Below are 27,361 nucleotides of genomic sequence, written 5' to 3'. Positions count from 1 at the left end.
ATTCAGGATATACCTTTTCCTCATGAGAAAGAGAGAATGTCCCTCCTCACTGAAAGTGTATATTAAGGATAGTCAAATATTTTTTCTGTACAAGGGTCATTTTTTCACCGGCACTTGTGTAGAGATCAGACCATCATAACAGAACTCCAGTTTTCCTTTGTTCCCTGAGCTGATGATGAGATTGGGAAATCCCTGGATGTCCTGGAAATGGTGAAAAAAACAGGGAATGTACTGAAGAACGCAATGTCTTCACATTTACATAGCACAGGCTTGACCCCTAGAATCTGATGTGGTGATGCCACGTCCTTTGAGAACTGTACCAAATTTATACCTGGGACATGGGGCTTTTTTCATGGAGTTAATTCTCATTCCCAAGTTTTCTTTTGTTGTCTCTCCTTTATTTTGGGTTCCATCATTTTTATCATCTTAACTGTTATTCCCTGCTAGTAGGAACTGGACAGACTGGATATACTGTACATCCCCTGTGGGCCAACAGTTAATAAGAAATTTTCTCACTATTGTAGCAGTAAAAGCAATTTTAAATCTCTTCTGAGAGGATGGAGGAAATTCAGCCTGTTTGGCCCATATCTCAGGGAATGTTCTGGTCATAGACCTGTCGACTGAAACATTGGTTGTATAAGCAACTTTCTTTTTTTTTCCTACTTATTTCTGAAAGAAAAAGACTTGTACTTAATTTTTTAAAGAAATTACAGAGAAATTGCTTAGAGGTTCATAGATAAAAATATGAAGTAGGGGGAGATATTTTTTTCCCAAGTAGAAATACATATACTGCATAAAACATGAAGCTGTCCTCAGCGGAGGTGGACTAAATCTAAGACAGACTCCATTCTCACTTGATTTGTTTAGATGAATCTCCATTCATATCTGACTTTTATTCTGAGACATCTGATAGTCCCTTGTGTATGGTATATGACCAAATCCCTTCTTGAGGTCTGTGTGAAAATGCCGTGAAATGTTAGCATTAGTACATTCACTTTATAAACATAGAAAAGGAAGCAGTAGAGAAGTGAACGAAGATAGCCTAAGCTACATCAATGTACTAGTCTATTGGCTATTCTAAGAAAAAGTGTTTATAAAAGCAGCTTATAGGGTTATATTATTTTGTCACAATGTATGTTAGAATCATTATAGGGGAAAGTAAGAGGATTGTATGATTAGAAGTGTACGTAATGTGCATCTGTGGAGAGGAGAAAAATCAATATTGTTAGGTACAGATGGCTGGTAAATACACTCAAATGTAATAAGATGTTATCTTTGTGCAGTGCTGTGTCCATTCCTAACAGATCACCAGCAAAGACTATGAATAGTAAAAAGTACTAGAGACAATCTGTCGCCTGTAGCTAGGGTCAAAGTCTGATGAGGTACACTTTTTATGGTTCCTTTGAAGTTAAATTGTGAAATAAAAGTGGCCCTTAGTAGTTAGGGCTTTGAGTTGATAAGTGCATGTACTCAAAAATAGCCTTACTGAATACAGTGGTGTATGTGCGATTACAGGTGTATACAGTAGCATGTCTTTTTGCAGAATTTGAATCCAACCAGTTAAAAATAATTGCTTATATGCCATTAAAAAAATCTGCTATATAAGGAAGTCTTGAGGTCAAACACTCAGAAGTCAGGTCCCTTATTCAACTAGTATTCAGTTACGTCTATATGTGTGGCAATCTAGTCTTTATCGCATCTTTTTGTTTTCTTAAAGTGTCTGCTTATATTTTGTTCCTGTCCTCCATCGCATTTAGTTTGACCAGTAAACAACATCGGGAAGGTTGGATGCTGTTCTGTGCATGTTCTTTGCAATAGCTCCTGTGAGAAAATCTCTGCCTTATCCACTGGACATCACAGAAATTCATACTAAATAAATGATGAATGTTCATTTTGGCTTTGTTCATCCCGTTCCATCTATTGTATCCCTTAAGGGTGGATATCTGCTTTCAGCTACACCTGCCCAGCATCAGTTGTATTACAGACACATGCCATTGTAGCTGTGCATATAAGTTCATTGCAGTGGGTCCAAAGAACCCTAGTTCATTCGTTGTTTGTCCCTACATACTTTTGAATGCTCACTGAATGAGGCAAAGGCAGGATAACTGGCATGTGGTTATATAAACAGAGATCTGATTCTGATGATCTTTGGATATAGTGTCTTCAGCTGTGTCTGTGAGCTATGCCCTTGGTAGCATTATGGGCAATGTAGCAGGGGATAGTAATGTGCAATATCTGCTGGATTTCACTGCTGTTAAAAGGCAAAAAGCTGCCACAAAATATCTCCATTTCATTTGGAATGTATCTTCACCATATGTGAGATGAGATGCTGGCCAATATCTCCAGATTAGCTTCGCAGTTCAACATCAGAAAAAAAACCTCCTCAAATTTGGTACGGTATGCATACAGAAAGAAGGTAGAAGAAGATTAATTATGAATTAGTAATAAATAGTAAACAATTTTGTAAATGCTAGTAATGAAATCTGGTAGTAGCATTTGTATACAGGAATGCCAAATCATGTTGCAAAAAAAAAGTTTTTCCCAGGAATATACCAACAATGCACATTGTCTCTATGTCACAGCAGGGTTTTAACACTGTATTTCTATAGCTTTAAAAAAAACAAAACCCAAACAAACAAAAAACCCCTAACCTTCAAGAGCTTTGTAGTACCAAAATTTTCTTCTATTGTAGTAGCATGGAATTTTCTTGCAAAACTTTTTTAATACCCCAATATGGGTGATTTTTTTAAATTAAAATATTCTGAAAGCAGCAAACAAAACATCTGCTTCAGAACAGTAACCACCATCAGGCATAACAGAACAAGCCATAATCAGCCTAAATAGCAAAGTTCCAGAAAATCCAAAAATGGGAAGACATGCAAAATCAATTAGAGTTATTGCTATGTTGGCCTTGTGTAACGTTATTAAAAATAGATTTTTTAAAAATTATTTCTCATTAAAGTTATGAAATTATGTTATCCTCTGCATCTACAGTCATAGTGAAGACAAAAATATTTTTCTTTCAGGGCTATCAGATGTGTTGAATGATTTTACAGTTCTTGTAAATACCCATAAAACAGATCTCTGTCAGACAATATTCTGAACCAAACTATTTCAAGTTCTAGAGCAATACGGTTAAATGATGCAAGAACAACAACAAAATCAATATGTACTACTATTTGAATTACTTTGGCTATAATGATTCCCCATTTGGACAGAAGTCTTGCATAAGTAGATAAGCCAAACTGAGCTTTGAAATTAGTGTTTTAGGGTTGGGGCATTTTTTTATTATTTTACATTAAAGCCAAGGCCAAATACAGTTTTCTTAAACTCCATGCCATTTTTCTATAGGTTGATGCCCTATTTCGTCTTGTCAGTTTAAATGGCAAGAGTGGGAAGTCTATTACAGCATATTTTACTGAATAACGGATGCAATTCCTTCATTGTGTTCATCATTTTCCTCCCTTTTGTATATTTGTTTTAATTTATTTTTTAACCTGGTAGAGTTCTTTTAGAAAGAATGGGAAGGGAAGAGGTGAAATAATTTTGCATACAATGTCTTCTCTTGAATTTAGGATTTCTCCAAAAGGGGTAATACCTATCTTGGGATGATTATATTCCTGTGTATTACCCTGTAACTTATTGTATTAACCTATTGTGCTGTAACTTGGTGCTGTGGTAGATGTGGCAAGGTGGTGGAGTTGTCAAGTGGTTGCTTGGCCACAGCAACACTGATTTAAATAGATCAAATAAGATTAAAATCCAACCACTCTGCTTTGAGCAGGGGGTGTTGGATGAGACTGTAGGGTTCTGGGAATAAACCAGTTAGAGTATAAATATTATTTTATTTATTTGGGGATTTTTTTTCTGTCTGAATTCTGTTAATTTGATATTTTGATACACTACACTGTATTTCAAAAACAAGCATGAGGAGAATGCTTTTTGACATTCAGAAGGCCTTATTTTCCCCCTATGGTTCAATTAACTTTGTGTTTGTATCAATATGAATCATGTGTGAATAGGAGGACTATCCTTATTTGATCACAGAATCATACAATTGTCTGGGTTGAAAGGGACCTTTCAGATCATGATAGCCTTTAACATCCAGTTTACAGAACTGAAAATGACAGTGGAAAAACACACCTCTGAAGTTTCCGCGGAGATATTTGTTGTGAAAAGAAGGACTTTAGTCAGGACTGCAAGATTTCTTCTTCATTTTACTTATGTATTTTTTAAACTAATTGTCTGGAAAGTGCCATTGGATTTACTTTATCTTCCAGGGCCAAGTAATAAGAGGAAATTGAAAAATTATGTAATGTGTGATAGAACTAGCATGTTTCAAAAAACAGTCATATGGTCTGCATACAGACTTCTTGAAAATAGTAGAATGAAAACAATTCATATTAAAAATATAGACTTGATACTAATTTTTGCAAACTTAGGTTTTTTAAAGTACATTAAGCTGCTTCTAAAGGAAAAAAGGTTTCATATGTTCATAGCACAAAAATGTATAATATCAGTCAATTTCAAATACTCTAATATATCTCTAATATATCTCTTTGATTTTTTTTTTGTATCAGTGTATAATATTTGTGAAACTAAACTGTTAAAATTCAGGTTGTGTCTGAACTCTATGTCGAAGACAGATATTTTCTCAAAATTCCACCGTGGATTATTTAGTGACCTTTTTATAACGAAATAAGTTTTGTAATTTAAAAAGACAAAATGAATTTACCTATTGCTGGAAGTATTACTATGCCAAAAGTTGTTTATGTAAATATTAAGAAACTGTCTTACTAATCTGTTTGTTCCCTATGCATATCTTCCTGGCCCTGTATTCCCTATTTCAGTAACACTTTTATTTTTCCCTTGTGTACCCACATTTTCTGTGTTTTTTCTGTACTGTGTTTTTCTCCACTGATACCGATCTCCTTTTTCTGCCTCTCTCAGATGCACTGCTGTTGGTGAAGGTAATAAGCTCATAAGAAATATCCTGCTGAGACAAACCAATGGTCCATATCGCCCAGCAGTCAGTGTCTGACAGTGGCAATAGAATATGTCATTTAGGGAGAGTAATAAGTTAGATCACTTTCTGCAGTCCATTCCCTTTCTAATCTCCCATCATCCACCATCACTGGGTGGAGATGCCAGAGAGTGGATCTGTAGCCGGTCCTTTTAGAATCAATTTATCAATAATGTCCATGAATTTGTATAATGCCTTTTTGAACCTGCTGATACTGTCAGCCTTCAAAATCTATTGCGTAAAGCAGTATTTTCTTTTTTTCTGTTTCAAACTAATCTTTCATTTGTTTTGAATGGCTGTGTGGTTTTGCCAAATAACAGTTCCACGTTTAGCTTACCCACTGTCTTGATTATGTAAATCTCAGTCATATTCCTCCACAGCCTTCTCCTCTCCAAACTGAAGTTGCAGCACTTTTAGTCTTTCTTCATAGGGCTTGCATCCATCACCTTGAGCATTAGTTGCCTTCCCTCTGTCAGCTCTGACTTGACTACTTCAGATATGGAGACTGGAGCTGCATACAGTACTCAAGTAATGGACTCACAGATGTTGTATATAGCAACAAAATTATGCCCTCTCTGTTGTTCTTATATTCCTCCTAGTGATGTCTGATGTTACTTGGTTTTTTGGGTTGCTGCTGCACATTAAACAAAAGGCATCAGAGGAATGTTAACCGTACCCACAAAATCATTCCTGAATTGTAAATGCTGGTTCCAAATTCAGCACTGTGTAAGCCTAGTTAAGATTTCTTCCCTCCCCAGGCTTTCTCTTACATCTATCCATAAAGCTCATTTATCATATTCTTGCCCACTTATTGGTACTGAATTTCGCTAACTGAAGGGGCTTACTATCAACTGTGAACTTGGAGACTTCAGTGTTTACTACACAATTTTTACAAAAAATATTCCTTTAAAAAATGAAAATTTAACTGATAAAAAACTGTATCCCTCCTGTATCATTTCCTTAGATTGGAAGGCTACTGATAACTTTTCCTCTTTCCATCTTACCCGAGCAGGAAGCAGTCTTACCAATCAGAGATTCCAGGCGCAGAAGCCTATACATGAGGGATGTCATGGTCTTACAGCGATGTAATGCGTGGCAGCTCATCTTTCAACCTTGGTGAAAGGTGTAATCGTTGATATTTTTTAATTTCCTACATAGTTGAGTAAGAGGCTATATAGGTTTCAGTCAACACTTCATTCTCTGTTTTGGAAACCAATCAATTACTTGCTTCAGTGAGATTTTTGCATGTGGCACGTTGGTTGCAATTTGGAAGAAGATTCTACATCCTGAGTCACAGGCTTTGACTACATACCTCAATTTTAACAAGTAGATATCTTAAAAATTATTTATCTAACTAAATCAGTTTTGGTGTTGACAAAATGGGGTATCTGTAAAATGTTAGTAGAAAAGTTACAAATGTTAAGTTTATGCAAATTAGCAGGAACCGTTTTGACTATAAACACTATTACTTAATTGATATAGTTTAAAATTGAATTTAGTCCTGTATCTTCTGAGGCTATTTAGAGAATATAAAAAACACTTTGAAAGAATTGTTTCTTGGCAGTCTAATATAAGTGCTAATATAAGCAAAAGTTAAGAAAAACTCTTACACTGAAAAATGTAATAAAATATAAATAAATATATAAAATATAAATAAATATAAAAAAAGTAATAAAATGAAAATACCATGTGAACAAAATTTTACTGGATATTGCATATTATTACTAGTGTGATTTCCTTTTTTCAGCTAATCAAATATATCATGGTATTTTAGACAGGAAGAGATTGTTATGTTCTGTACAGCATATTAAAATGTTCATTAGTTGAATACTAGCAATAATCAATTTCCTATATTCATTTAGGTACATTGCTTGTGTAAAGATTACTGGAATGATATATATGTGCAATTCACCGTAAGAATATTTGCTTAAAATTATTTAAAAGATAATTTGAAAGAGAATAACAAAGCTGAACAAAGATTTATGCTGAAATTATAGCTGCATTTGTAATTGTTCTGTTTCAAATAAATTATTTCACATATTGCACATAAATTGTATGTCCAAGGGAGCACAGACAACCTCTAGAGACAGCATGCCAAAACCGAAGACATAAAAGAAAGCTGGCTAATGTAGAGAAAAGTAGTCCTGGCTCCATCTGCTGTCTGCTTTTTCTCTCTCCTTTTTGCTTTTTGTTTTTTTTTTTTTTTTGGCACCTTCTTTCTTAGCGCATTTGGGTTAGGTAGGTCCTATATTTCTTTGAATGCATACTGATGTTTTAGGATATTTTTTTTTTCTGCTTTTACCTGCTGTTGAGATGGTGGATTTTTTTCCAAATTAAGCTTTGTTTTGTGTTTTCTGCCTACCATTGATAGTTTTGGTTTATATTGTTCCTACTAGACATAATTCAGATTAAGTAGGAATATAATTTTTGTCACCCTAGGATCAAGTTAATTTTGTGGCCTCTCTCTTCTTCATTTGTATTAGTAAATGCTGTAAGGAGGCCCAGGCACAGTTCTAGAATCATTACTCATTCTTACATGTGTGCTTAAACTAGCTTTGTCAATGTATAATTGAAAAATCTACTTGCAACACAAACCGAACTGAACCAGAAACAGAGTTATGGAGATCTTTCATAAATGTCTACATTAACATAAAATGTGAGTTGCTTTTTTACAGTGTACTGAAGTAGCATATGTTTCTGGATTTTTGCAGTCTAGAAACTAATAATTAGACATTCTTTTAAAAGAAATCACTTATCAGCAATAATTAAGATACTAAATGAGTAAGATTTCTTTTAAGGAAGGAGTTATTTGCTGAAAAACATACATTTGGTTGTTCCCAAACTACTTGTGAATATCAGTTCAAGTGTTTCCAGCTGAAATGGAAGAGTGGGATTGATACAACTGTAGAAATCATCAGCTGCTTTTTACTCAACAGGTCTGCAATTAAGGAATCCCTTTTGTTAAAGTTGTTCCATAGGGACTGCTGAATGTTTCAGTAGACACAGTCCATGAACAAGATAATTTCAAGGAAGAAAAAAATACCTTAAAATGTTAAATTTCATTCAGTTCAAACTACTTTCTCTCCAATCCCAACCATTTACAAAATAAGAGTCAATCCGAAATTCAGTATTATATCTAATATTATAAAGCATTGTTTTTATACTAATAAAAGTTATTTGTCACCCAATTTTAGGTAAGCAGTCACACACATGAAATGAATTACAGATCATTTTTGTGTATATGTGTATAGATTAGTCTAGTTATTTTCTTTTTTTTTCTTGTTTTAGTGTTCTCCCTCCTAAGAATCAGGCAGGTCATACTGGTCATAACTTCCAGGTTAAGATAACTTAAAATATTACTTGAGGCAGTCTTCAAACTTAAGGATGTATTGCATCATGCTCAGTTCATTTATTCTCCAAGGTATCTCTCTAAAAATTAGAATTAAAAGCATGGTATTATAAATAAACATTAAGAAAGGGTGAGTGGTTCAGTTGCTCATTTTAAGAACATCATCTCTGGCTTCTTGGTATTTTAAATTGATATTGAGGATTTTTACCTCATAGACTCAATTCAGTTTATTGGTTTATTGGATCTATTCCCCTGGATATGTTCCATTTCTTTCTGCTGAAGATGTTCTGTGGAGGCTGAGGTTATTTGTGACAGTCTTTTAAAAGCATATTATGTGTCTTTTTTTTCAAATTAAAGTTCAGCTGCCTTGCATATTGAGATTATCTTTCAGTATACTGTATAAGCAATATATTTCAGTTGCATATTGGCATATACTTTGTAATCTACTTTGTTACATCGGAACTATTTAAAATATTACAGACTAAAGAGCATATCTAGAAATTGTTGAGTGAAATTAATGTCTTTATTCAAAATTCTTTATATTTTTAAATATTTTTTTATGAAATGTATTGCAAATACTACAATATATAGAAAAACATAGATTCTCTTCCTATACGCATAACATAAAACGTACATGCTGTTATCAGTGATTACAATTTAATCACTTTGCTCATTTGTTCTGTTTCAGACGGTGCGCCATGGTTTTCCTTATCTACCTACTGCCTTAGCTTTTGACCCAGTTCAGAAAATTCTGGCAATTGGAACAAGAACAGGAGCCATACGAATGTATCCTTTCTCATTCAGAATTTACACCATTTCTATGTATTTGTAATATAGTGATGTGAATCATCTTCTACAAGCACTCAGGTAAGGTTACTGTTTATGTTATTTTCTACTTCATGTTGCTTCACTAGATGGACTGGAAATGGATATGCTGTTGAGGAATTACCATTAGGGTCCTTAGGGTGTCCAAAGAAAACTTTTTGATTGAGTTTTTTGGTATATGATTTTGGCATACATTGATTAATATAAAGCAGAATTATTTTTTGTTTTTCAGCATGAAAAGTAGACGCTTTTCAGTATGTAAAGGTAGACTAGAAAGTGGTAACAAGCATCTTGTGAGTGTTGTGCTAGCAATAAATAAATTCATTGCTGCAATGCAGCTAGCCAAATCTTTACTGTAGCTATAGATGTATGAGATATTGTTTAGACTCTTCCAAGTGAATGGTGGGAAACAAGTGATGTTAGGGCAGAATTCATCTGTTCCTGGAGGAGAAGGTGAAGCACTCTAAAAGGGCCTGTTTCTCTTCATTAATTATAAAGGTGCATCAGTGCCAGCACTCTATGTATTTTTTATGCAGTAGGGATTTTAAGTTCAAAGTCTACACAGAATATAAATAAACTGAATATAAATGTGATGAAAATTTGAAAACTTTGGTTTAAAAAAAAATCTGAGAATATTTAAGCGTGATCTATTTCAAAATGCTTCTCTGCATATTTTTGTTAGTTTGTTATGGTTCAAATTTATTCCAGCTTGCTGAAAATACATATAAAGTAGGGGAAAAAAGGGAGAAAGACTATTACAGGAAAGCTTAAAAGTTATAGGATACAGAATTAATAAAGCAAGATTTTTTTACAACCTTTTTGTAGCTAAATAAATTCTGATTTTAAAGTAGGGGAAAATGCTGTGTAAAATACCAATCGAATCTTTTTGGGTTCTTTTGCTACAATATTCCCAAGGTAACTGTAAACCTAATGAACCCAAAAGCAAGTTACAGAGTAAAGAATTATCTCCTCCTGGAGAACCAGTCTGTGCTTCATGTAACATGACTAAAACTTTTTCTCCATTTTTGAGTGCTCTTGTTCTGAACAGTTGCATTTTCATAAACCTCACTTTCTATCTGATCCAGAACTTCTCACAAGACTCAACTAAATCTCTAGTTATGCAACAAGCCTTGCTTTGGTAGTTCTACTCTTAATATTTACCTGTATTTAGTAGACTGAATATATTCTGTTCAATTACAAAGAGAAAAAACCCCTTGAATTTGTGCACTTCTGGGAAAGTGCAAGTCTAGTAGTCATGCTTTCTTCTTTTGGGAGGTATGCAAGATTAGAAAGCTGGAGCTTTGCCTCTGGAAACTTCATTGATATCTTCTGTGGGTGGGGGTATTGGGAATTTCATGGGTAATGTAGATGTAGGAAGAAGGAAAAAAGACCTTGCAGAACATTGACTCCTGAGCCCACCTCTTCTTTCCATCTCAGCAACCTGGTTTTTGTTGGAGCAGTGCTTGTTACTGGCTATGCATCCTATATCTGTATAAATCCCTCCTTTGAGAAAAATGCAGGTACAGAGCCTGAATTAATACAGGTTCATGTAGAATTAAGTTAAACCTGCATGTCCCCTGCCACAGGAATGGAACATGCAGTGGAAAATTAGCTCTATCCCTAGCCTTATATAAAACTCTTTATTATATCTTCCATGGAAATGGGTTACAAGGGGTGAGAGGAATAAAGGAGAAGAATGTTTTTCAAAGCACCATTCTCTTTAATGTTTCTTCTCCAGTTTTGCTAGCAAACCCTTGCCTCATTCACATAAAATTTTCTACCAGTTCTAGTAATTGAATCAAACAAGAGCATCAAGATTACCAGAGAATTTGATTTTTTTTTTTGAGATATCATCTCATAACATAAATGTTTCTTGGCTTAGGCATGCAGAACCCAGTTTGCTTAATTGAGCAGTGAGTTAATGGTAGCTGTGCTTTAAAGATAAAGGGTGCCTTAAAAGTAATTTATTCATTTTAACTAAGACTTCTCCTCTTGGCTCTCAAAGGTTCACAGAACACATTACATAAAAAGCCTAGTTGGGGACTAATAACTTTGCATTTGTACACAAGGTTGAACAATAATCAGTGGAACAGAGCCTGGGCCCATACATGGAACACCACTCATTTAAGCCAGTCTTGCTGCAACCATTTGTAATTGTTGAAATCAGGCAATAAAATTCAAGTCAATGTGTAACACATTCAATATAGCTAGCATCTGAAAGTACAATTCATAATGAAATTTTTTTAAGCAAACTGAAAAAAATATAAACTTTAATCACTGAGTTTTCTGCAGTATCCTGTAAAAATACTTTTTAGCAGAGCTGCACAATTTCATTCTGCCATGATTGTGTTAGATAACAAAGAGAGAATTCGTTCCACACATACATTGTGTTTGACTGGTCCATCCATACAGTACTGTGGATGTAGTGAGAGGACAAACTATTTGACTACCATCAGAGAAATGCACCCAATTATTTGTTTATTTATTGGCAGCACCAAAAGGGCCTTGTTTGGATCAGACTATGTTGTGCTGGGCAACATAGAGGCATAGCAAGACAGAATTTATGCTTAGTATTCATGTAATGATGTAAAACAAGTTTTCCTGTGACCAGTGTAAGTCACATAATGGTACTGTTGCTTCCTTATCTTCCTAAAAGATTCACAGTTTCTATTGGTCACAAGTTAAGAGGTCTCAAAAGCTGTTTCCAAAGAAAATGAAGCGTGTGCCTCTGTGTTGTGAATTAATGTTTAACATCACGCCTTTAGGTGATCATTTCAAATGATCCAACAGCGGTACTGAAACTGACTATGCTAAATTGGCCTGAAATAGAGTATATTATTCATAAGTTGCTATTAGGGTACAGAGATAAATGAAAGTTCATTTTGGTATGACAGTCAATTTGTCTTCGCCTAGATTTCTTTTCAGCCTGCTTTAGATGCAACTGCTATAGCTTCTACAGCAATGGGAATTACTGTTGCTATGCTCTACTGATCCTACCAGTCTCTGTGGGATTCTCAAGGAACTTCAAACAACAATGTAGGTTTTACCTACACTGATGACTGCTGGGTACTGGATCCTCATAGGGCTAGCTATAGCTCCTCATAGGCCCTATAGGCTCCAGCCCACAGAATGAGAGGGCACTGCAAAGCACCGATGAAAGAGTATCTTTCCATTACCAACACAAGTTAACAAAATCTGCAAATACGGGGCAAAACCCCCACTCTTAAAATAATTGCTGTGACACCTGATCATTCTTTTCCTTTGTCCTAAACACAGCAAATTTTATTTCCCCTCTGAGGACTTTTTTTTTTCCTATCTGAAGCCTGTTCTCAGCTTCCATACCTTTGATCATTGCTCAGATCATTGTGTGATACCACTCTACCTGGGCTATCCTTGCTTCAGGCAAACAGATTCAGCTGAAGAGGGGCTGTGAATTTGAATTCCTTTTCTTACTGTTTCCCTATCCTTCTTCCTTGTCCCAGTCTGGAAAACCTTCTGCTATTACACACGAAAAAACAGTGTGCAGTCTCTGGTTACTGTCAGAGATGATTCTGTATCACTATATAAGGGGGCAAGAAATTAAGATTTTTCCTCGTTTCAGAGGAAAAAGAGAAGTTTAGGGGTTTGTCACATTCTCTATCTGAATAAATAGATTAAAATCAGTTTTGTTAACAGTGATTATTCCAGTATCAGATCTGAAAAAGTGGCACATTGCTCTCAGATTTCAGGATGCATATTTTTATATTGTCATCTATTCAGCTAACAAGTGCTTGTTAAATTCACTATAGGTGCTTTCTGGAGTTACTGAGTCTTTTCCTTTGGACTTCTTCCATCACATCAAAGATGTGCTTAGCCAGCACAGCCACCAATTTTAAACATATAGGATAGAGCATCGACATATTTTTGTATTGAGCTGCTGATCACTTGGTGGTCAGCTGCAGTAAGAAATTCTAAGACAGACTCTTCTCTAGCTATTATCATCTTCGCTTTGTAAGAAATGAGAGAAAGTTTGTCTTATATCCAGTGCAAAGAAAACAACTTACTGGGTCCATAATGGCCTCCACACCACTGAAAGCTTATCCATCATTAAACAGGCTTAAATTAGTAATATGTCTTTGGACATGTTTTAGTGTTGTCTGTTGTTGTCATTAATACACATTCTTTAGACTTAGGAGCTTCAAGTTGTCGTGGATTCAGGTTACAGGGCATGCAAACCTTTTTTTTCCAGTGTTTGTTGCCTAAGCAAAAAAGTAAATCATCTACAACACATGCAAGGCCTTTCTAATAGACGTAACAGCTTGCTTTTATCAGACAATATAATAGCCATTTTATACCTCAGCAAACAAAATTACTCTGACTCACTGGCACATGAACGTGGAAGTGTTGATCTGCCCCCAGCTTTCGTTTAGCTGCGTGGTCCTAACACTTTCCTTGCTCTGATTCTGGTGCTCATGAAGTATTTCTGTAAGCAATTGAATTCACTAACCTGGCAAAATACTAGTTCTTTTTTGCTGTGTTCCTTGTTTGCCAGATTAGTGAACTGAATTATCTGGTGCTTACCTCTGCTAGTCAGAATGATGCATAAGGAAAGTGCAGGGAGTGCATAGTTGGGATGTGACATAGAGGGAGATAGAGGAGAAATAGAAATTTTGGCAGTAAGGAGCAGGTTATTAGATTGACTTGTCTTGCTATGTGAAATTGCATAGAAAACCAGCTATGGCAGAATGCTGTTGTCTCTGAGATTTGCTGCAAAATGTAGAAATAGCCTTGAATTCTGACGGTATGGAAGATAGCCTAACTTTTGCTTAGGTTTAAAAAATTTTCTTAATGGAAAGATGTTTGAAATCACAAAAATTCTACAGGCTTTGCTCAGGAGAGATTCTGCTTTAGGATCATATTTGGAATAATTTTTCTGACCTGTTTTATGTGTTTCTTCTAATGCATCAATAGCAAGGGTGATTTTTGAATGTCAAATACAGTACAGCAATACTTATTTTAAGAGGTACATTTTGTAAGAAACAAAACATGGCTTCAAGAAGGCCTAGCTCATATCAGAAATAGAGTGGCTGGGAGTATTGAGGAAGTGATTGTCCCCCTGTACTTGGTACTGGTGAGACTGCACCTTGAATACTGTGTTCAGTTTTGGGCCTCTTACTACAAGGCTGGAGCATGTAATTAAGGTGCTGGAGCATGTTCAGAAAAGGGCAACAAAGCTGGTGAAGGGGTCTCTAGCACAAGTCTTATGAGGAGCAGCTGAGGGAACTGGGGTTGTTCAGCCTGGAGAAAAAGAGGCTGAAGGGGACCTTACCACACTCTATAACTACCTGAAAGGAAGTTGTAGTGAGGTGCGGGTCTGTCTCTTCTGCCAAGTAAGAAGTGATATAATGAGAGGAAACAGGCTCAAGTTGCATCAGGGAAAGTTCAGATTGGATACTAGGAAAAATTCCGTCACTGAAGGGGTTGTCAAGTGTTGGAACAGGCTGCCCAGGGAAGTGGGTGAGTCACCATCCCTGGAGGTATTTAAAAGACATGTAGACAGGGCACTTAGGCATATGGTGTAGTGCTGGACCTGGGAGTGATAAGTTAATGGTTAGACTTGATGATCTTAAGGGTCTTTTCCAACCTAAATGATTCTATGATTCTATAAGTTTATCTCAGTTCTTTCTATGAAACAGCCAATAATCACATATTTGATTTCAGAGTTACTCACCCAAGCAAAGGGGAAGGTGAAATCTAAACCTAAGGTAGCTCTTTTGAACAGCGTGAATCCTCAGCAGCTGATGTACACAGGGAGACTATATTACCAGGAGGTAGAACTGAGGCTGTTTGTGTGCTCTAGAAAAAAAATCAGGCAAAGAAAACAAATAGCACTAATTAAATCATCGCCTGCAGAGTTCTGAGGAGACATGGAATTTTACAGTAGTTAAAGAAGTGTGGTAAAAAATGTTTGACATCAGGTTGGATGTACTTTAAAAGAAAAGAGAATATAACTTGAGGGTTTGGTCTGTGAGAAGGATGGCATAACATCTAAATATAATGTGTGACAGATTTACTCTCCCTGGAACTGCTGTCTCTTAATCTAAACAAGGTTTCAGTAAATCTTTATCCTTAAAATAAACCAACTGTGTTCCATGCTGTTTACTCTATGTGATTTATTGGGCAGATGGAATGGGGGAAGCACAGACAAGATCATAAGACCAAAGTTCTGTTGTTTGACTTGGAAGAATCATTGATGCATTTCATCTGTATCTCATTGTTGAATATATTTGGGATTTTTCCAGAGCACTTGAGTGATTCAGGAACACAAACCTCACTGACAGTCAGTACTCCTAACAGAATTCTTTTAAAATAAAACCAACCCTGGTAATCAACACATACATATTTTATTTTTTTATATACATAGATATCTAAATAGATTATTACAGAAATTAGTGGCAATTTAGAAGAATAAAATATTATTATAAATATATAAAAATAATCAAATTTACCTGTATTATGAAGTCTGACAGAACCAGAGTTTGGGGAATTTTCAATCTATACTGACATTACTATGCATTTGGTTATGTGTACACTCATATACATATGTAATAGGTCTCTGCAGATGTGGATAAATTTGGGTCCATTGGTCTGCCAAGCCTCTTTCATGCTTTTCAAGTAAGCAGGTTAAATATATTACAGTTAAATATACTGGGCTTCCTTCACTTTCAATTGGTATTTATCCAGGAGATAAAAATGGAATCTGACATCTGCAAACAAATCAACTATTAAAAAATAGATTTTCGTATATTTGGAGATACATATAAAAATGGCATACAGGTGGATGGATCTGGCAGCATTTTATTCAAAGCTGAATGCGTTTATGATCACTGTCTGAAAAAAATATTTTCTGGATATTTGTTGCAAGGATTTTATTGAGTTTAATAAAAGAAAACAACTTACTCTGATATTGAAATGATGAGTAGTAGTGATAGTCAACCATTTCAAAGTGATGTGTCTTAATTAGACTTTGTGTGAGCTTTAGAGCTTTCCCTACCTTTTTTGTTCAAAACTTTGTCATTAACAGAAGTTAGGAAGTAATGCACATCAATTTGCCCTCCTTTCCAGTCTGCTAATTATCTTTTTTAGACAAATATCCATGACCTAAATTTGGCAAATATCCTAAAAACACAGCAACTTGTAGTCGTACTACACGCTTAGTTATTTATTTTGACTTTTTCTTCTTTTGCATTTATCTGGCAAATACTCCTGGTGGGAGAGAGAATTGATATCTCTCCAAATAACTTAGGAAAACTAATATGTAGAAAAAGGAACCCCCAAAGTTCATAGGCCGTGGTGGCCAAGGCCGGGCAGGAGCCGAGAGGGAGAGGGGGGGGCAAACCAGGGAGAGCACACCGCCACAGGCGTACGTACACTGGGAGTCTTTTAGCACTGTGAAAAGGGACCTATTTCTGTCTAGCTACAGGCGCTCATTCCATTTAAATTCTTGACAACTTCTTAAAGTTAGGTGCCTTTCTTGCACATATATTGTTTATTAGAGGGAGGGCATGGGCAAAAGGAAGCTGTGGAGGGTTGAATGCCTATCATGAGGTAGAAAGGCTACAGTGACTCTAAATAATTGTCTCTGCATTGGGAATACCAATGTAGAAGATCTTTGACCAGAAGGATCCAGCTGTGAAGATCTTCTGCAGCAAGGAATGTGAACCCCATGCTGGTGGCTCAGTAGGAGATGGGACAGACATAATTGCATGCTATTTTTCCGTATTTTTTCCTGAGTTCTGAAAGATGTGGAGACGGACAAAACAGAAACTGTGTTCTCATTCAGCAGAAGGAAAAGGTTTCCTTAAAGAGGTTCTTTTCCCTTGTTCATGGCCAGCTATGTCCCTCTTTCCCTAACTGTGGCCTAGTTTCACTCCAGTTCTCATAGTTCTTACATTTCAGTTCCTCAGCCCCGACCTCTCTTTTCTTAGTGGCATCAAACTAGCAATATTTTTTCAGTCTCCACCTTTCTCCTGATCTCTGCAAAGCAGTCTCTGAATGACGTATTTTTCTAAGGAAACTGTTCATGTCAAGAGCCAAGATGTTTCCTGACTGCTTCAGATATAGCTTTCAAAGCCACACATGAGTACAGAAGGAAGAATCAAAAAAGAACATCACGAGAGGAACCAAGCGTATGCAAAAGAGATTGTGGATCAAGAGCTATCAGAAAGTGAATAGCTGAAGCAGCCAAGTTTTAGGGGGCATTAAAGAATGTAAGCATAGCATCAATCTCCTCATCCAGAGAGAGCGCAGGGAGGGGAAATGACCCAGAAATTTTGGAGGCTGGTTCCTTTTTAGTGGTGTTGTGAAGGAGATCAAAGATAGTTTAGAAATTTATATGTAGAAATCATCACCACTTACGCACATTTCTACCAACCCACTCAATCATCTCCTGGACACACAGTAGATTCATAGCCCTCCTCAATCAGGTATATGAGTACCATCCTCAGTGCCTGGATCACGTAGAGAATGTGGGAGGTTGTGTCTTTACTATTCCTGTCTGAATGGAAGGGCTGGCCTGAGTACTTGCAGAGGTTTTACAAGGGACAGCAGGAACCTATGGTTTGGAAACAACTCGGAACATTAATCCCATCTCTTATGGAACTCCTTGCACTCAGACGACCACTTTTGACTTCATGGCTGCATATCCTAAGGCCTGCTTAAACCGGAAATGGGCTCCGTCATTGTCAAGGCATTTCTGATGACCCAGCAGCATGGAGACTATGCAACATCTATTCTGGTGTAAACAAGCACCTGAACAGTGTTAAAGATCCTGTACCTAATGGTTAATAAGGCATTAGTCTTCAACAGCTCTTAGGCCAGACTTAGGAAAGGTACAGACACCATGTCTTCTGGTGAAGCCCGTTAAGATGTTAAATCTACACTGATGGGCTTCCAAGGCTTGCATAGCATGAGATGGTAGTTCATGAGGTTTAGGTAGTTATAGCAACTCTGAGTTGTGCATTAGATGTAAATGTGGATTCCATGAGCTGGCTCTCTCCTTTGTAGTTAAGGAACCTACAGAGATCAAAGACTTGGAAGTTTGTTGGTGTCTCCTGCTATTACTATTTGAAGGAAGAGAGTTTGAAGGGCAGTATCTGAGGCAATCAGTCTCCACTGGTGGTCTTACTCTTTGCAAAGTGGTTACTAACTAAAAAGTAAGAGTTGGAGTTGCATGGCTCCACAGAGTGATTGACACTCTTGAAAAAAGGAATGGACTTCCAAAACTACATGGAAGAATGATGTACTCATGGTACAAGTTTACAGGAGAGGGGCTTTGCAACTCTGCACCCCATCTGAAAGTTTTGCATCACCTGCTGATTGTTTCACATGCAGAAGATAATGCTGATCCACAAACAGAAGCTTTCTTTCTGGGACCAGAACCCCAGTCAATCATACATGAAGCAATCATAGTGGCAAGGACTCCCAAAAAAAATAACCTATCTTCTTCCACTGGAAAGGAGTTCCAGAAGGATGGGCTTATTAAAATATACTTCCAACATAGGTTCTGCAGATGTGAGATAAAATTGCATCCTTCTTCTGAAGGACTTCATAGTCTACATTGTCAATATAGTACAAGCAGGAGCAAGAAAAGTAGAAATAAGAAAGACCTTACCTGGGCAGAGGTGGAATGTGCAGTCACATGAGCAATAAAGTGCTTATGTCATCTGTGAGAGACACTGAAGGCCAGCAAGTTCTCCCTAGATAGCCTGTAACTAAGTGAGCAAACGTGTGGGATAAGTTCCTTCGAACTAATGTTCAAACCAGATGTCAAATTTGAATGAAAACGGCTGAAATAAGTAAACTGAAAACATGACAACTCTCAGCACAAAGTTCTGCTCCTGTTGTAATATAGATATAATCAATGTTCCTGGAGATTTTGTATGGAAGGAGCCATGAATATTGCATGATGGTGAGTTTTATCTACTTATTTTTAAGTTCCACTGTATCAGCTTGGAAAATCCTCTGGTCACATAATAAACAACCAATATTGGTATCTCATTTCATAATGTCATATACAGGTGCCAAATTTATCAGTTACTTCTGAAATTAATAGAAGAAACTCTGAAACAAAATTGGACAGGAAGCATGCCTTTGTTGTGAAATACTAGGAAGTCAGCTTCAGTAGTTTGGGAAAGCAGCTTTATCTGTGAAGAACTTAGGTGGCTGTTTCTTTTCATTTGATGTTTTTGGGAAATTCAGTGTGCTTTTTTATGGATTAGGTGCATCAGGTGATACTATGACAGGGGAGAAATAACTAAATATAGGAAGATAACCAACAGTGATGTGCAGAAAGTTACTAGTTTTCTCTTGGTAAGATGAATCATAGAATCATAGAGTAGTCTGAGTTGTAAGGGACCTTTAAAGGTCATCTAGTCCAACCTCCATGCGATAAGCAGGGACATCTTCAATTAGATCAGGTTTCTCAGAACCCTATCCAACCTGACCTTAAATGATCTTGCTTTTTCAAGTCCTTTGGCTTTTAACTTGGTTCTTGCTGTTCATATCTCTAAAATGAGAAAGCATCTACCAGCATCAAGAAGTTTGATAAAATGCAATGCATGGTTGTAAAATTATTTTAAGATTAAGAATATCAGAAATGTATTTTCCGGAGCCATAGAAAAATGAAGTCCTTAAATACATTCACAATAGGGTGATAACCACTGTTACGAACATTTGTGAATTATCCTACACGTTTTGATCATGCCTCCAGAGTGTATGTGGTTTGTAAAAAGTGAATGACTAGCCATGCTTGAACACATATTTGTAAATTAAAATAAAGTTTCTTATAAAAATGGACATAAAATGAATTTAAAGGTAACTCACCTAAATGAAAACCGTCATCCAGACCATAAGCTTTTCAAGCTGCCAGCTTCCTCAAGTAGTCTGTCCAAGCTAAAAAAAGAAAACAAAGGTAGAAACCTTCAGTCTTTTCTGAAGCAACAGGAAAAAAAAATTCTTCTGTGAAGATCATCCCTAAGAATGTCTTCTATGCTCCTAAAGTTTGTAGCTTAGAGTTGCTAGCATTGCAACTCTCAAATGAAAGGAAATATCAATGAAAACTGTTCCTTTTTATAGGTTCCCTTAGTTTTAATTGAAAGATCATTCTTTTGTATTTGAAAGTAGAAGAATCACTTTGTTAGGCTGATAGTTTTTACTACAGGAAAGAAGGTTTCTCAATTTCTTTTAAGAGTAAATATAATTACAGGGAAATCAATATCTGCAATAAGAAAACAGTGTAATTTTCAGGGCTGCTGAACAACTTAAGGACTTGAGACATTTTCCAGTCACTTAAAAATGTTTAAACTATTTTTAAAGGATTATAAACAATGCTATACACTACATATTCCTACAAGTAGGCTACAACCTATGCTACAATAGAGGACAGAAAAACACTAAGAGTCCTTACTAGTGTTATTTAGGTGAATAATTCTCTCCTGACTTCATATCCATTAGTTACTGTAATTCTGAGCAGGCAGGTAGAATGTTGTACCTTAATTGCCTTTTTAGCTAGCCAGCACCAAGGCTTGCCATAACCTTTTATAGGGCTTCACAGAAAGATACTGAGACAGTATATTAAAAGTGAATATTTTCCTTCCAAGTTCCGGCCCCAACCAATGAAACTCTGGAACACAGAGCTAACAGAAGTACAGTACAACCAGGTCTGCAGGTTCAATTAATTCATTTTCCATTAGTCCTGTATCAGTTCTGTCCCCACACCTCTTCAACTTTGCTTCTGCCACTGTCAGGATTCTTCACCAACCTTATGCTTCTGGGTCTGATGAGGAAGAGCTGTGCCAGGGTCCTTGTCTACTTTGCCATGCTGTTCACTGCAGAGAAAAAAAGAAGCACAGACATTGAACTTGGAGGAAATGAGGATGAAAGGGTGAAATGCCACCTCTTTGAAATACTACATTCTTTGTATTTGTTTTTCTGTCTTCTATTCTGTGAGATTGATGTTATATCATGAGGACACAAAGAGAAAATGTTGGTTGTTTCCTTAAACAGTGTAGTTCGTTGCCTGCTCCCAAAGTAGAGGAATCCAAGTGTCTGCTCTGATTTCCCTAGCCTGTTTGAAACTTATGAGAGGGACTGGAAGTTTTTCTGTTCTTCCTAGAGGGGTATCAGGTGCAACTAAATTTATTAATGAGGGGAAAGGCCACCAAAACTGATTCCATTGGTACTGAATAATTTAAAGATGTCTTCTACTTCCCTAGTTTAGAATAGGATCCTGAAAGTTTGCAGTTAAGAAATCATAAAAGCTCTCTTCCAGCAGTTCTGATAACGTGGTGCAGTTTCTAACAGGACAGGTGAAACTTGTGAATGATGGAGACTGTCAGAAAGAATGTTCACAAATATATATGCTTGGTTCATCTTTGCTATCCAGAAACAAGACTTCCACTTGTGCCTAATGGCTGTCTGGCTACTGATTTGTGTTTAAGCACACTTAGAAGAGGTTCATGCTATAGAACTAGTTTGAGAATTTAATACTAAGTATTTTCAAGCTGCTTGAAGAATCAGCAGAACCTTTTGGGAGGAGCAAACTCCTGCAAGCTTCTTTCATTTAAAAAAAAAATAATAGGAAAACCTTTGAGTTCTCATTACAAACTTTCTTAAATACATATTAAGAAAATTTCTTATTCATCAGCCAACTACAAGACCAACTACAAAGCTATTTTTATACTGTCCATGGAAATGATGTCTTTTTTTTTTTTTACTGAATAATTTAAAGATGTCTTCTACTTCCCTAGTTTAGAATAGGATCCTGAAAGTTTGCAGTTAAGAAATCATAAAAGCTCTCTTCCAGCAGTTCTGATAACGTGGTGCAGTTTCTAACAGGACAGGTGAAACTTGTGAATGATGGAGACTGTCAGAAAGAATGTTCACAAATATATATGCTTGGTTCATCTTTGCTATCCAGAAACAAGACTTCCACTTGTGCCTAATGGCTGTCTGGCTACTGATTTGTGTTTAAGCACACTTAGAAGAGGTTCATGCTATAGAACTAGTTTGAGAATTTAATACTAAGTATTTTCAAGCTGCTTGAAGAATCAGCAGAACCTTTTAGGAGGAGCAAACTCCTGCAAGCTTCTTTCATTTAAAAAAAAATAATAGGAAAACCTTTGAGTTCTCATTACAAACTTTCTTAAATACATATTAAGAAAATTTCTTATTCATCAGCCAACTACAAGACCAACTACAAAGTTATTTTTATCCTGTCCATGGAAATGATGTTTTTTTTTTTTTTTTTTTCTGTTCTAGTCCATCTATGGTTATATAATGATAGTACGTATGCCCTGGAGCCTTGTTGTCACTACTTATTGTAGTTATTCAGACGAGATTCTGGAAATTTAGGCAGGTTTTTTTTTATCAACAGAATCTTGTAAAGTTATCTTTTAAAGAGAAATTGAGCTTTGAATCTTCATGTCAGATTTAAACTCATAAACATATAGGATCTCTCAGGGTTGGTTTTTTTTTTATTGCAACAATAATATTCATCAACTATCTCTTCCTTGAATTCCTGCTGTAAGTTTAGGTTCTCCTAAGTTTAGAAGTTTAGGTTCTTCTGATGTGCATAAGCAATTATACTTATTTTTAATTCTAGTGGAAATTATGTTGAATTTGTCAACTTTGCACATGGCTGTTATCTTGCTCTCTCACTAAGTTTGTTTAGGTCTGTTTAAAGATCCTCACCGTACTTGCTAAACCAAATGACTTTGTCACATATTTAACGCTTTAGATCTTTAACAGATTAAGAAATATAGCAAACTTTATCAGATGCACACTGGAATATTGTGACTTCAGCCTAAATGCCATTGCTTTTGGTGACACAGTATTCAGAATCTCAAAATCACATTTGAAAGTGGACTGTGCTTCCCTATGTCCCATCCATTTTTTAAATGCTTTTCAATTTCTTGAACATCCTACTGGGAATTTTTGAAGTCTGTTAGAATTCAGTTTTTCAGTTTACTGACAGTTAATCATACCCCCTACTAATCATACCCTACTGTAATTTTTAACCAATGCGGGTATTTTCTCTTATTTTGTGTCTCTTCATTTTCTGCATTGTTTTCTGGTTAAGGACCCTATCTGCAGCCTTTTGATAGCTGTAGAAATAGTTGTCAAGTTTCATGACCTTTTAGAAGGCCAAGCAGTACCAAGAAATCAGTATCATATGAACTTTTTGGAAGGAGCTATTGTTATTTTTTTAGGGAATAATAATTAGACTAAATTCTTTATTGTTATATTTCTCATGTTAATTTTTAAAAGTTTGCAAGGTGACAGTGTAAGTTTTACTGGTTTGAAGTTTCCCAGATCATCTGAAGGAGCTGCTAAAAGTATGTATTGTCCGTGCAGTTTTGTTGGGAGCAATTGCTAGCATCCGTTCTCTTTAATTCCAATGCTCTTTCCAAAACAGGACATTAATATCATCTGAACCTACTAGAAATTTACTTAGGACACAGGAGGTGATTGTCCCCCTGTATTCGGCACTGGTGAGGCCCTTCCTTGAATACTATGTCTGATTTTGAGCCCCTTATCAAAAAAAGACATGGAGGTGCTGGAACAAGTCTAGAGAAGGGCAACAAAGTTGGTGAGGGGTCTGGAGAACAAGTTTTATGAGGAGAGGCTGAGGGAACTGGGGTTGTTCAGCCTGGAGAAAAGGAGGCTGAGAACGAATCACTCTCTACAACTACCTGAAAGGAGGTTGTAGCAAGGTGAGGGCTGGTCTCGTCTCCCAAGTCACAGGCAATAGGACTAGAGGAAACAGCCTCAAGTTGCACCAGGGGAGGTTCAGACTGGATATTAGGAAAAATTTTTACACTGAAAGGGTTATTAAGCTGCCCAGGGAGGTGGTTGAGGCACCATCCCTGAAGGTATTCAAAAGATGGGTTGACATAGTGCTTAGTGACATAGCTTAGTGATGTGGGGTTTTTTTTTTGGTTTTGTCGGAGTTATGTTGAGGATTGGATTAGATCTTAAAGGTCCCTTCCAACCTAGACAATTCTATGATTCCATGATTAGCTGCTGGTTTCCCAACGTATGTTTCTGATACCTTTATCTTTAATAGTGTTACCTAACACACACACAAAAAAAGGAGTGTACATAGAGGATCCTTTACCAATACACTGTTTTAAAAGCTGAATCAAAGAAATAATTAAGTAGCGTTGTAATATTCTTGTTTGATTGTTTCCTTTAGCCCTGGGTAACCCAAGAGATTAATCAAGTTTTGTTGTAGTTATTGTTTTGTAAGCTTGCCATTTCCAATGTGATCAAAACATTCACATTTGGTTTTTTTTTCCTTTAGCTCCCTCAATACCCTGGACAGTAGCGTAAATCTAGAGCAACTCTTCTGAGTTGAATGGGGTTATTCCAGATGGATGTTGTACTTTCTACCTCCACATAGCTTGGCTGCATTTTCCCCCAGGTTTTATTCTCCTCATTAAACTAAACTAAACTAAAATAAAATGTTTGAACAGGAACATATATTTGCTTTTCACAACAATGGGTAAAGAATTGTATAAAATTGGTTTTGCATAAAGAAGTTTGGACTATTAGCCCAGCTACTGTTCTTATACTCATAAAATGTCCATTGTAAATATTTTCTTCTACCTTTTGCAGGAGTCCATATTAGTTCCATCATGTTTAATAGGTAACAAAGCTTTCACTTGAAGTGAATTTGGGCTTCCAGGGAGTTTTAAAACTAAGAAAATAGCTCTTATTAACCAATGCCTATAGGTGTAACAGCAAGCAAGAGCAGCAGCAAAAATCATATAGTTCTTTTGGATCTCGGTCATTTTTTTAAAAAGAAACCTTGAAGATACGTGAGAAGCATTGCATGTAAAGGAAGATAGAATTCATTAGGTTTTAATGTTTCAATTTTGCATTTGCAGGTTTGTACTGACTTTCAAATAGAACGGTTCTTAAATGGTATTTTATAATCTATACTGACATGAATTAAAACTCCAAAAATGCAGCACTACAGAATGGGAATCACCAAGTATCAAAATTAATGAAGCAGTTATCAGTTGAGCTGTCCCAGTTATACCGATTAAGATGCTGAGGCACTGAGTGGTAAAGTGATTTGACCCAGTCTTTAATGAGAGACAGTTAAAAATCATAGATGCTTTGATTTCCAGGTTGGCACTTCAGGCACAAGCTGTTTAATTCAGCAGCATTTAGCCTGAAAGCTTGTGTTCCTATTTCTGATGATACTCTTACGTGTTACCTTTCAGACCGCAAAGAATTCAAGATTGATTCCCGTACTCTTTTGCATTGTGCTGCTGTAATAGCAACCTAACAGTGTAACATGTTAAGGATAAATCAAGTTCATCCTAGGTCTTATTTTCCCAATATACTCTATTGTTGCTGAGGCTTGACCCATAGGTTTTAGTTTGTATATTACAGTCATTGTATGGCTTGTGCAGGATACATGGAAATTGTTCTGAGTCAGGTTTTAAGCACTCGATGGCATACACAGACATCGATTTAATGTTCCACTACATACCAAAATGCTATATAAACTCCCAGGGAAAATAGATTCAGTGTGCACATGCCTCAAATGTAAGAAGAGGTTGTAAAAATTTCATCGCTCAAATGTGCGTCACTGTGTGTTATTTTAGTTCCTATCTGAAGTGAGGAAAAAGGAAACGGTATACACACACAGAGAAAAGACACGAAGGTTTTCTTGGCAGTTGTATAGTTCCAGATTGCATTTGCATTGGGGATGGGGGGAGAGGAGAAAGGGGAATCTGGGAAAATGCAGTGTAATGCGGCCACCTGTCAGGAAAATTACCACCTGTCTCCAATCTTGATCTTAGTTGTTCAGAATATTAACAGAACAGAAAAAGAGTGGTATCCCTGCAAGTGAAAACAGTTGATGGGTTGATCTTTTTTAATATGGTTACAAACTATTTGTTACCCAGCTAATAAAATGCTGAATAAATTGTTTGTACTGTGGATCAGAATATCGGAGTCTCAGTCAGACAGAACTGGCTCTTGATACCTTTCTGTGTGTTAGTTTTTAGGTTCTGTAAGTCTGCATATTAAAAATGTCTGTTTAAATTTCTCTTTTATCTCGCTAACGCTCCCTTTTATTTCAGTCACAGCAGCAAATTTTAATCACTATTGCTAATGGTTTCAAGCTACTACCAACCTTATCATCAGTGCTGTAGAATCCCATTGTTGGTTTCTCTTACCACCTTTCTCACAAACAGGGAATGGGAAACTTCCAGATTCTCTTTTGTCGCTTCTTCCCTGTGTTTTCTCTCTGAAGGACAAGGCAGGGTTAACCATTGAATGTTCACTGAAATTATGAATGCATATGCAAAGGCCTCAGCCTTCAGTAGCACATTGCTACTACTACTCTAGCCAGTCTAGAGTCCTCAAGCTACTCAGTGTGAATCACATCTTAAAGGAAAAACTTTCACAGGCAAGTCCTCTTCCTCTTTCTTGTCTCCAGCTGTGCTTTGTTACTAATTTCAATCACCTGGGCAACCTCCTGTGCCACTAAATCACATAAAGCTACCAGGTACCCCTCATCTTACAACCCTGAAATGTTTCTTCTGTTCTGCTGCTTTTCCATGTTCTGCAAAACCTTAGGAAACCGGTAGGTGTTTTTCTGTAGCTCTGCATGTGTAATGTTTGTTTTACTGTCTGGACTGGAAGCCTGGCATTGTCTGTCTGGCTATTCTGCTGAGATCTAACAACAGAGGGTAACCAGGACAGGGGGGAGCTGAAACAACTTCATCTCAGGGTGAGGATACAGTCTTCCTAAAGTCTTCTGCTGTAGAATACTGTCCCGCTCTTGCAGGAAAATCTATTATTCAGATCCAGAATCTTCAGACTACTTATTCTCCATATAATTAGTTATTTTTGCTGTTTAGCAAATCTGCAGCCACTTTACTGCATCCTCTCAGTATTGGCAGATAGACATGTTAAAGCTGTCTAAAGGACCAGGAGTCCTTTACTCCTACCTGCCTAGCGCTCTTTGCAGGCTACTGTGCCTCTGCAAGTTTCTCAGGCCTGATAATTACCTTTTGTTCTACCATGTCTCAGAACCTCTCATATACCCAGTGAGACTTACCTCATTTGTTCCTCTGCAAGAGCTGCCAGGTTTTGCAGAGCTG

General features: G+C 36.6%; 1 protein-coding gene across 8 annotated transcripts in view; it reads left to right on the top strand.

The window, feature by feature from the left end:
• The window catches only part of STXBP5L (syntaxin binding protein 5 like), a 199,625-nt gene that overhangs the window by 7,075 nt on the left and 165,189 nt on the right, over nucleotides 1-27,361 (top strand). For all 8 annotated transcript variants that reach the window (XM_014957184.1, XM_014957183.1, XM_014957182.1 and 5 more), the window contains exon 2: nucleotides 9,061-9,158. In XM_014957184.1, coding sequence (XP_014812670.1) covers nucleotides 9,061-9,158 — 98 coding nt within the window. The remainder of the gene's footprint in view (nucleotides 1-9,060; nucleotides 9,159-27,361) is intronic.

This window comes from Calidris pugnax, unplaced genomic scaffold (genome assembly GCF_001431845.1).
Source record: "Calidris pugnax isolate Ruff unplaced genomic scaffold, ASM143184v1 scaffold225, whole genome shotgun sequence".
Lineage (NCBI taxonomy): Eukaryota > Metazoa > Chordata > Aves > Charadriiformes > Scolopacidae > Calidris > Calidris pugnax.
Note: the sequence above shows the minus strand (reverse complement) of the source record. Positions and strands in the feature narration are given on the sequence as shown.